This window comes from Lutjanus erythropterus, chromosome 14 (genome assembly GCF_056507025.1).
Source record: "Lutjanus erythropterus isolate fLutEry1 chromosome 14, fLutEry1.hap2, whole genome shotgun sequence".
Taxonomy (NCBI): domain Eukaryota; kingdom Metazoa; phylum Chordata; class Actinopteri; order Lutjaniformes; family Lutjanidae; genus Lutjanus; species Lutjanus erythropterus.
Window position 1 is genome coordinate 16,080,346 of NC_139330.1, and position 11,831 is coordinate 16,092,176.

Sequence of the window (11,831 nt, forward strand, 5' to 3'; positions counted from 1 at the left end):
GTCTCTTAGAAATTTCTTGAGCAAAACATCCAGTCAATTTTTGTAATAACAAATGTATCAGAGAGTTAGAGTTTTTCAAATTTTTTTTATTACCAAGCTAAAGTGATGAGAAATCATTTTTTTAATAATTTAATTACTGGTTTAATCTTCATTCTACCAACATATTTTACATACAAGGACTACCAAAAATAAACTACCGTAAGAAACAACCATCATAGCAAAATGTTAACTTATTGCCTCTCAAATAATTATTAGATATGTAATTAACACCATCTTAAGAGAAAAACAGATAACATACATATTATCTTAGAAAAGTTCCAGTAAATTTGCACATAAAATGAAAACAGACAGAGCATATGAGGAAACCTCTGTCTGCTGTGTCTGACTGACTCAGTGCCCCTACCGCAGACATGAATACGTAGACGCTACACTGGTCTTTGGATCACATGTTGGTGTCGCTGCCATTTTGGTCCAGTCAAAACTGGCCAGTGAACAAATACATGTCAACAGGAGAGCTGCTGTTTTTCTGGATAAAAAGCACTATAATGTTAACATTTCAGTGAGTCCCTTTTACATGCAAGGATTCATAATCTTGGTGAAGTAAAAACTTCTTCTTACTCCATGCAGATCATAAACCCTTGTATAACATGCATCATTGAAATTTATTTTAGAAATTTAAATGTTATAGAGTATGATGAAATTATCAAATAAAGCACCTGTGAGATATATATATATATTTATATATATATATGCCTGGCATCTGCAGGTACCCCAGTTAGTAGGATTAACGTAAACAGTGTTCACCCTCCTCACAAGTTTTCATGTTTTATTCTCTTGCAACATTACAACAGAGATTTAATGCAGTTTTTTTTGACACTGAGCAATGGAAAAAAAAACTTATTTTATGTCGAAGTGAAAACGGATCTCTGCATATTGATTTAAATTGATTACAAATACAAAATACAAATTACACATTTGCAAAAGTATTCACATCCTTTAATAAAAAAAACACCTGGTCATCACTGTTAACACATAATTTTAATAGAGGTAAAAAGGAGATCACATGTGTGCCATCAAGGGGTTTCTATTGACTGTAGTATAAATACAGCTGTATCATGACATTAAATCAGCTTTGATTCATTGCTGTAAGACAGTAAAACATGAAAACTCCCAAAGAGAGTGAATACTATCTGTGTACATCTAATGGACAAAGCACTGCAGACTCGGGTGGCACAATTTGTTTGTAGAGATGATAACAGGTGACTGACCTGGCTATGATGAAATGAAAAGTTTTGAGGATGGGACAAAGGAGAGTTTTGTTAACATTAGCTAACAAAGAGTGTAAGGGCTCAATCTTTTGTTCCCTCCAAGCAGTCACTAAATGTCTCTGTCTTCTGAGACTAAATGACTGTCCGGTCCTGGCAAACATCAGAGCATTCTGTTGTTGCAAACAGATGTGGTCCTCTGTGCCAACTTTTTCAGGCTCAAGGCAAAAACAACCACAGAGCAATGGGCTGATAATCAAAAGGTTCCCTCTGTCAGATCACTGTCAGTTTGACACACTGTTAAGGCACCACAAGGGTCACCTTCTTCCTCTTGTGAATCAAAGTGACGACTTTAAGTGGGTGAGATCTTCTGTCTAAAGAAAAAAGGCTATTGTAGAGAACATCCTGCACTTGGAAATGTTCTGCTTTTGAAGGGGGTTGGGGGGTCTAGAAAAGGGGAAGTGCACCATGTTTTGAAGTTCAAGTGGCTGACATCCTAATAGGTGCGTTCCTGCTTTCTCCATCAACCATTAACTTACGGCCACTGCATCAGTCACAGTATTTGCTGGACAGCAGACAGCTGAGCCTTTGGTGTGGGGTAATAATGGGTTCAAGGGGCTTTAGGGGAATGTTGGCTATCTCTGAGTGGAACCTTCCTGCTTTTGTATGAAGTTATTTCGGAGCAGTGGTGCCCTTTTCGGTTTGTTTTGACAAATAAAAATCCCCCAAGAATCAAACGTTCTATGCAGTAATGACCAAGAATAACACAAAGTGTACAAAACAATAATATTCCAGCAAGAGCATTGGATTAAATTACTTTTTTATTCTAACTTATAGAAGGCTACCTTTTCATAATTTAAACAATACACATGTACAAAACTCCATCTCATCTAAAATATAGTAATACATAACCTAATAACCATGACAAATGAGTTTAACCAAGTTTCACATTCAAAATAGAAAAATATTTCTGGTTTCAATATAACATTCTTGAAGTGTTATGAGGGGGCTGGTGGGTGTAAATGAATTCCAGATGCTTTCTACAATCCACTGGATGTTTCCTTTTTAAGATATACAGAGCAAGAACGTACAATAACCTTCCTGTCCTCCAAAACAAATTAAGATTGCATGTATGTACAATGTGGCGTATGATTGGCTTAAAAGTAAGAACAGCTGTACACAAAATGTAGAAATATGTTTCATAATCTCTGTCATCTGTATGTGACTGTGTAAGCTGCCTGATGACACAATGATAAAGTCTTTTATTGGTAGCCTTTGTGTCCAAAGAAAACATGAACACAAACTCACAGAAAAAGGAGCACATTTCTCAGATAAAAGGAAAACGTCCCTTGAATGCTCCTGTCCATGAAATCCTCGATATTATCTCAAACACAGAATCAAAACAACCGGGCTTCTTGGACATGTGGAGCCCTGACTTTACATGTGTGACTCTGTTCCTCTTGCTAAGGCAGACGCCAGACAGTGTGTCTCTTCAAGTCTGCTGCCGCAGGACAGAAGAGATGGAAGTGATTTCTCTATAGCCTGTGTTCCTCAAGGAATAACAATGGCCAGAGTGACTTTGTTTCTCAGTTATCAAGAAACCACTTTATAAACAGAGGTATGGTTCTGTCTCCATAAGTCCTGTTTTCTGTTTCTCTCCACATCCATCCCCCCGCTGACCTCCCCTCCCTATCTACAGGAGCACGTCTGGACGGACATGTTGGGGTAAACCTTGAGCACAGGGTTCCTGGATTCATCCTGGTAGAGCACAGCCAGCGGACTCATCTTTTCTGGGACACAGCAGGGCTCAGGAACTCCAGGGATGATCCCGACGGCTCGGACTATGCTCTGGATGGTGGCGTGGTTAGACGGCCTTGCCACCTGGGAGAGGAAGAAAATAGGTCAATAACAGGTCAAAGAACATCACAGCTACTCATTATAATTTCAGAATACCATTTTGTAACTAGTTGAGACTGTACAGAGTCACAGATAGCCCTTTTCTACCAAATCAGGTTCTTGCAAGGCCAATTTTTAAACCGCAGTTGGTGTGAACAAGTTGGGGATGTCAGTGAATGGTGCAAAGGGAGAAACTGTGCTGCTGCCAGAGGAGTACAGTATATATGGAAATAAATTACAAAATGGATTTGTGTATACTTCCCCGGAGGGTCTGAACAAAAAAAAGATTTTTCACGAGTCCCTTAATTCATATACTAAATATAGAAAATAGAAAGAGACCCATGGCTATAGGTAGGCAGTGGACCAAACCAATGTCAGGCAAAATGAGGGGGTGCACACAAACTTGACAACACATTGTTTTACATCTGTAATTAACACAGGTGATTTGTCACAATCCTGAATCTCATTGACTAACATTGACTAGACACTGGCAGACAGCAGTGGTTATATTTTGCTTATTTTGATCAAAATTATTGTTCGGGACATGTCCCCACCCAATTCCCAGCCCCTGGGTTCCGTTCAAGATTCATGGATCCTCTGTGCCATTGGGTGAATCAGTTTTAAGTGGAACCATTGTAATCAAGGGTGTCGTCAACAGAGGGCATTACACAATGCAACAACAGCCTGTAGAACATGACGTGCCCAGTTTGGTTCCCAAGAAAAACCTGGTGTTTTTTGGTTCTAGCTGGGAACCAACTTTTCGAAACCAGTTTATTTTTGGTGCAAATGCTAAGAATGGTTCAAACTTTGGTGCTCAAGCTCATGGTTTGGGGTTTCTGTGAGTCATTGGACACACTGGACTTGTGTTTCATTGGTGGACTTTGGATTTTTTTAATTAATTAATTTATTTATTTATTCATTTTACTATGGATTTTTCATTTGCCCTCCTTGGATTTTTTTTTAATTCATCTTTTGTTTTCACTCAAGTGTGGGCCAGTTGTAATTAAATTCCAAGTCCAAAGCACTGGGGATTGACACAAAAGGGTGACAATGAACTGACAAAGAGAAACACAAGGACTAAATGCATAAGGAACTAATCAGGGACTGGTAAAACAAATTGTAATCAAAAAGGGTGGGAAGAGGACAAAGACAGGAAGCAAAGTCACACAAATAAGAGGCAGGGAAAGATCTACAGATAACCCCAAACCATGACAGAACGGGGCTGCTTCTATGCTGGCGTAAAAGCCCTGTTAGATGTATGTGCTCTTACCTTGGGCATGGGGAATCCACACGTGCCAGCACAGTAATATGCATCAAAGGCCTTGGGTGCTATGACCCACTCGCTCCAGCCAATGTCTGCAAAATCCACTCTGAGGTTCCTCCTGGAGCAGCCTCTGTGCGGGTTGTCGGCCCACTGCCTCCTCCGGGCCTTACGCATTGTTTGTTCATCAAAACTCAGAACAGGTGACTGAGAGTTTGCGCTCCCTTTGTGCTTTTTTCCATCCTTTCCCTCATGCCTTCGCTCATGCTTTCGTCCATCGCTGACAGTCAGGATGTGACTGTCTGTGAGTTTTTTCACAGTTGAGTCGTCAGGTTTGAGACCCTGTGATGTCCCTTCTTCTTTATGTGTCCCTTGTTCTTTATGTGCTCCTCTCCCTTGCTCCGCTCCTTCTTCCTCCTGGTTCTTTCTCTTCTTCTCCTTCTTTCCGGCTCTAGGTTTGGGTTTGAGTGCCAGGTACCAAGTGCTCTCCCAAAGGTCATCCTTCCTGTATCCATCAGGCCTGAGGTCGACCTCGGGCAGCTCATTGTTCTGTATGGAGTCAGAGAGCAGAGGTGCTTCCCTTCTCACGCGTCCTCTTGAGTCTGGTGAGGAGTTGGGTTTGTGCAGGAGCTGTGAGGACTGTGAGGGCTCTCCTCCATCGCTGAATGGGTCATATCTCTGAAGGCTCGCAGCCACACTGTTGGGCTCCGCCAAGGCTTGGTCATTAGCATACAGTAGCAGGTAGGGCAGGCTGCCAGCAGAGAGTGCCTCCTCTGGTTTCCTCTGGTGCTGCTGCCTTAAGTCCAACTCCACTGACACCAGGAGATGACCCTTGTCTCGTGCCTCCTTTATGACCTGGGTCACATCTTTCATCTGCCACACCCCTCTCCTGTGGGGGTGGAAGGTCACATTGCCTAAAAGTGACCCCATTGACCCAGACCTGACCTCTGACCCAGAGGAGACAGAGCGAAGGAGCAGGCTGATGGACGGAGAAGAGTGGACGGCTGGGGAGCGGCAGGATGGGCTTTTGAAGCGTTTACAGAACCAGGGTTTTTGATGAGTGCGCCGATGATCGAGCAGGAAGTGGAATGTGGCCGAGAGGATGACCTCTGAGTCCTGGAGGGATGTAAGATTCAGTCGGTACACTGTCCTGTGTTCAGGAGAGTCTGCAAAGACAATAATTCAATCAGTGTCAGTCAGTCAGGTGAACTACATGAAAAGAAACTTTTTTAAAATCCACAGAGTGACATTTGTAAAACTAAAATTTATTTTAAAAAAATTTGTCACTGAATTGCTCTTGATAGAAAGAGATAGATTAATTTTATTATTTTTTATTTAATTTATGTTTTTGCATACATATAATAGTTATTCAGGAGAAATTTCTTCTATATACCTTTAGTGTTGTGATACTTAACTTGCTTAGCACAGGAGCCGCTTTTGCAAAATGACAGGAGGCCAGGAGCCAGTTAATAAATTTTTCTTGTACCGCTACCAGAACAGAATGTTTTGATTCCTGATGGCGCCTGATACCAATAACCTTGCACACAGCAGTTGTCATTTGGCAAAGTAAACGAAGTGGTTTAGGATTGGAATGAAGTAGCAAATAAAGACAAACCATCCAACCATTGTTTATTTAATTGCCTGTTTTCATTGTTGATCCTTCTGTGTTTGCTGTCTTCACTCAACATTGCTAAACGGCAAATCCGACCGCAGCAGCCAGCATCGATCAGCTGGATGCAGAAATCAAGTGTCACCACAGCTGAATGTTATCGGGGACAGACCCCTGCCTGGGAGAGATGGTGTGAATCAGTTTATTCTCGTTGTGAATTAGTAAATGATTGCTTGCTTGCTTGTCCTGATTATTTTTGCTGAGCGATAATGCTATGTTTTAGGGGAGAACTCTGAATATCCTGGCATCCTGCTGGAGGCCAGGTTTGACCTGCAGGCTGCAAGTTGAGTATTCCTGCTTTAGGGGTTTTATTCTCTCACCTGCACAATTTGCTCCTTTTATTTTGTTGTTATGTTTTGCTGGTCTGTTTTATTGTGCAAATAAATACATAAATGTATGTATATGTATGTTTTTGGCATGATTAAATGATGGAAGTGCCAATGTAGGCACTGGTGACCAGAAATTGATCCTTATTTGCATTGTAGAAGAAGGGATGACTGAAAAAGGAACAATTTGATAATAAAAGCATATATAAAAGGGAGGAAGGAAAGGGATTTTGAAAAAAAAAAAAAAAAATGCATCGAATTGCACCAAACTCACTCCTGCTGCATTTAAAATCTTATGAAGTGGGACTTGTTCTATGTTACATGACTGGGCTGTGTGGCTGGTCTGTGACTGGTACGCCCTGGTAGGACTGCAGAACGTGCCCTTAAGAGGAACCAGACTCTGGGGATGTGGCTGGCAGGGTTGGAGGGAGGGGTGGAGGGCAGAGAGCTACATATTCATGATTAACATTAACTTCAACAGCAGAGTTATTGTTCATTGTGTAAGAGTTCAGCGGAAGTATGGACTGACTCAAGAGATATACATTACCTCGGATTCAGCCTGCATATGGAAGTGCTTACCTCAGTTTCTTTTAAAGCTTCCCCTTAAGCCTAATACAGCCAGCAGTGTCTACCCAGACACCAAGACATAATCAACTGTTTTAACAGATCTCATATTGTTGTGAAAACTCTCTTACATCTCTCCTTGGATTACACTCAGCCTCTGCAGTAAAAATACACACGTGTTATGATATGCCATCTGAGAAGTATGCGGGATATAAATGTCTGTGAGTTGTGTTTATAAAAACAGCATCAGACAGAGAGGAGCGACTGCACTTTAAGCCCCTCTGACTCCAGTCACACATGTCCTGTAGCCACAACAGGAACACAGAAGCCACTACAGTGACCGCTGAGGTTTTACTGTGCTGAAGTTGGGCACTGCTCGCATGGAATCGCATGCATTCTTGCGCATATTGCGCGTCTGTCTGCGGTAATTGAGCAGAAGGGGCACAGCTGCTGCCACAAACACAGTGTGCCCAAAATCATTTAAATGCATTCTCAGACTGTTCCAAAACAATCCCACCTATTTAGAGCGCCTGGACTTACAATAGACGTCTACGGAGAGGATCAGTGAGGCTTTCTGACTTCTCCTCATGTTTATTTTTGCTTTTTGCGTCGGATTACTGGTGCACTTATGGCACACAAGCCTATTTTAATTATTTTGTAGTTCCATAATGAAATTGTTGCATTTGAGCGCTTTCGCAGTGGGCGATACCTTTCGATTATAGGCAGGTTAATCAATGCGTGCACGCACCTTGGCTGCTGGCTCTGAAACTCCTGACAGTGTTTCCCTCTCTCAGGCGGTTTTCCCTGTTGTATTTCTCGTACAGTTTGGACATGTGCTGGGAGACCATGTCCTGATTCTGGTCATCTGAGAATGACTGGGGGAAGCTGCTGTCCTGTGCGCTCCCAGAGCTCCCTTTCATGCTCCTAACTGATGCAGCTGCACCCAGGAAACAGTTTAACATCAACAGGAGCAGGTGCGAGGGAATCATACTTAGAGCTGCCATTTAAGTGCTGAAATTAAGGGGGGAAAAAAATCTAATCCAAGAGTCAAACAGTGCAGAAAAATCTTGTCCAAAACTATCCCAGACGCGCCAAAACAATCCGGCCGTGCGTAAATGTTCCGCTCCGTGTTCTCTGATCCGTCTCACTCCTCTGTGTCAGCCTGTGCAGGACGGGGATGCTGAGTGGGTTTGTCCGGGCAACAGTTGGAGCTGCTACTTTTACACTTTGCGTCTATGTGAGCGCCAGAGGCTTGAGGGGGTTATACTGGAGCGCGAGAGGTGCTGACGTATACTCCAGTCAGCCAACGAGGTCTCTCTGCAGAGCGCACAGCCAGGAGTGCAGGTCATGATGCTGACCCCCTCCTCCCTCTTTGATGATGATGATGATGATGTCCTTATGTTGCACACACACACACGCACGCACGCACGCACGCACACACACACACACACACACACACATTTTCTTTATATTTTCTAAGTACTTTGTAGTGCAGTTCTGTTGTACTGTGTCACAAATTACCCTCTAATAACGTCTAACAAGAGTATAATAAAGGGTCAAATATTGTCCACATTTTATTATCTTATTGTATCTTTAGGTGTATGGTGTCTAACTGTGTTTGTATACTGACAAATAAAGAACATATTATTTCTAGTTTTTATCTTATTTACTACAAAATGCAGCTTGTATTGTCTTATTGGTGTACTTTAGAAGAAGTGCGACCATAAAAACTTTGATCCAGTGGTTTTGGCTCAGTGTTTCAGAGCAGCACTCATTTGTTTAAAACCTCTGTTGAAACTCAACAAACTGCTTTTTTTTTCCTTCGCAGGCAAAGTAATTCTACCTCACAGTTTCCAGCTCACCACATTATTTCCAGTAACTGCTTCTGACATGCTCTCAGTCACACATAATTAGCATAGAAACACCTACAATAATAGTCTGACCAACCACCCAAGGGCTATTGTTAGCGACAGTGATCCACATTTCGTACAGTGTGTGTGTGTGTGTGTTTCTGTGAGGTGAGACACTTTCGAGAGACTTTTTACCGTGATTTTATTCATGGCAAACAGAACATGATCTCTGCTGGGATTGACAGTTTCAATCTCAGTTTTGTCTCTGCTGTGTGTATGTATTTTTGTACATGTGTGTGTGTGCATGTGTGTGTCTCTGGTGTCTGGAGCTCTGTACCAACAATGCTTGTTTTGTGGAAGTGGTGGTCTCCAGCAGAGAGGCTGTAACTAGCTGGGCCTCTCGGGTCACTCTCTGACACTACACATATACACACACACACGCACTCACACGCACTCACACGCACACATGCATGCACGAGCACACATACAGAGCTTCATAGTACCTTTCTGGCCCCCAAGGGCCCCACAGGATACTCCTTTCACTATGTTCCATGGCAGCGACAGGTCTTAAATCTGGACTATTCTGGAGATGTGTTTGAAACTGTGTGTGTGTGATAGCGGAGGAGCATTATGAGGGAGTTGGCTGAAGTGGCATGCTCTATGGTTTTGTCAAATGAATGCTTTGCCTTTTCCCATACCATGTCTCTGCTGAAAAACAAAATGTGATTAATTGTTGTGGTCATTTGTTTGAATTCACGCAACACTGTTTTCCACTTGGTTAAGTGTCATCTTTGAAAAGCACTGTGAGAAATCCATTGAGGATTTAGAGTGGCATCTGAGGATGACCACTTTCTGAAACAAAACCTCTGGATGCACCAACAGATACTGAAAGATATACAGTTGTTTCTTTGGAAGTAATAACAGTTGGAAACCAAACAATAATTGCCCAACAGTGAGTTGTCATTCTCTGTTATTAACAAGCCATTAAAACCCCTTGTCATTAAAAACATGGGAGTATCTGTTTGCTGTTTTCGGTAGTGTAGCACATGGAAATAAACAAGGAGACTTTTGCTATAACTTCTGGGAAAACACAAGAGTTATGTCAGAGAGTGAGGAAGGCACACGTGACTGAATATTAAATTAATAAAACTTTAGTATTACCTCGTCCATTAACATGATTTCTGCCTGAGATATGTCTTTTGTTCTTGTTTTAATGTGAGAGAGACCCCATAGCAGCAGAATTTACACAATGGGCATCTAAAGAACTCACATTAAATTAAAGGTGGTGCCAATCTTTTTTAGTTTAATGTTGCCTGTCAAATGTCAGTGGGTGGTTGGTTTGTGGTTTGCACACAGCCCTTAAGCCTGCTGCCTTTATATGGATTTATTGGGGTGTTTCCATATGTTAAATACAAATTCCCCAGCACGCACATCCAATTCAAGACCAAATACAATTTATGAACATGCTCAGGTGGGTAAGAACAAATTAGAATATCAGTGCACATTTCATGAATCCCATGTAGGATTTTCTTATTTTCCTCTGATTGCTTTGTTTAAGAACAAATATAAGATAAAAATAAGAAAATGTTCATGCATGATGCACAGTGTTGGGAAAATATAGTGTATAAATGTCTGATGATGTGTGTGCTTCATATCTTCTAACTATTGTGCACTGGACTATCATAACTACCTTATGCCACTGAGAGGGAGAATTTAAGTGATATCTGAAACCAGGCCATTAGGGTCATAATAAATAGTTGTGGGGAGGAGACCAATACAAGTTCAAGCATGAGGATGACAACATGAAATGGCTTTGACCTCTGACCCTGAGTATGTAGGCCAGTGTGAGATTAATGTTGGGCATTATCTACAATAATGCTCCTCTCTCCATCAGGACACTGAGGACAGCAGCATCGCTGCGACTACATCAAATAAGATTTGAAAAACCCCAGCAGGACAGAGAAACCGCTGGTAAATGCTTCTCAAGAGATCCCAACTGGGCGCATAATCTAAGGCTATGGTTACACGTGTCATTTCAGTATGACTTTAATGTTTCTGTCTGAAACCCGCGAGTATTAAGTGACAGGTCACAGCGCACAAAACTGAATTTTGCTTATGTTGCTATTGGATCTTCAAAGCCACATGTGGAAGTAGTCAGGCTCACACTGAGATCAGAATCCCATACATTTAGATTTTGATAAACACGGCCACATCAGATACATAACAGACACTTTGAGGCCAAGTGTGGACATGCAGCAATGCAAAATCACTTTAAAGGGACAACTGAAATTACAGCCAGCATTATACACAGCATGCACACCATAGAGCTGAAAGAGACACGAAACATAAATGACCAGATGGATGCAACATGGATTGCCACAGGGAGGGCAATCAGCACCCCCCTCCTGGTGCCCCCATGTTTGAAAAAAAAAAGCAAAAGTGCCCTCTTGGAAGCATCTATAGTGGATAAAACATGGTAAACGGTACTTCCAGTGGAAAAAACTGTGGAAATGCCCTCTATGTCCAAGATGACATGATAAAATGCCCTCTAGGGTGTTCTTCTATGTATATTAGCATATGAACTGACTCAAGGCTTGTAGGAGTGAATATGATTTGTCATTGCACAGCTTGAATTATTGTTTTATAATCCAGATCTTGTGAGATGTGAGCTGTTCCTGCACATTGATCTGTGCAGCAGCAGCACTGCACTGTGGAGCCTGTTGTATCTGACCACTCTGTGGTGTGTTACAGGGACGCAGTTTGTTCAACATGGAGGTCCCCTTGCAGGGCCATCCAAACCAAACAGAGGTTGTGTTCTGCTCTCTGTGGGGGAGCGTGAGGAATTAACGTGCCCATTTGTGTGTGTGTGTGTGTGTGTGTGTGTGTGTGTGTTTGTGTCGGTGTGTGGTGCAAGGTCTGATGGTTGGTTCTGGAAATGCTCCTAGTTTAACACCTTTGCATGGTACTGGGTGAGACTTTCTGGTTCCAGAGCTCAGCAGT

At 42.1% G+C, this 11,831-nt stretch overlaps 1 protein-coding gene across 1 annotated transcript; it reads right to left on the minus strand.

Annotated features, from left to right (window-relative positions):
* Positions 1–974: 974 nt before the first annotated feature.
* Positions 975–8,230, minus strand: gdf10a (growth differentiation factor 10a). The gene is made up of 3 exons (XM_084736049.1): positions 7,730–8,230; positions 4,432–5,588; positions 975–3,146 (listed from the first exon to the last, which is right to left on the minus strand). The coding sequence occupies exons 1-3, from the start codon at positions 7,983–7,985 to the stop codon at positions 2,955–2,957; spliced, it is 1,605 nt and encodes a 534-aa protein (XP_084592175.1). The 5' UTR covers positions 7,986–8,230; the 3' UTR covers positions 975–2,954.
* Positions 8,231–11,831: the final 3,601 nt, after the last annotated feature.

What these genes read in the sequence shown, in the direction of transcription:
- gdf10a (XM_084736049.1), bottom strand. Translation starts at nt 7,985, where the DNA reads ATGGCAGCTCTAAGTATGATTCCCTCGCACCTGCTCCTGTTGATGTTA. An exon ending in TTTCAGAGCCAGCAGCCAAG is followed by an intron (nt 5,589 to 7,729) that starts GTGCGTGCACGC and finishes TTGTCTTTGCAG; the next exon opens with ACTCTCCTGAACACAGGACA. An exon ending in GTGGATTCCCCATGCCCAAG is followed by an intron (nt 3,147 to 4,431) that starts GTAAGAGCACAT and finishes TTCCTCTCCCAG; the next exon opens with GTGGCAAGGCCGTCTAACCA.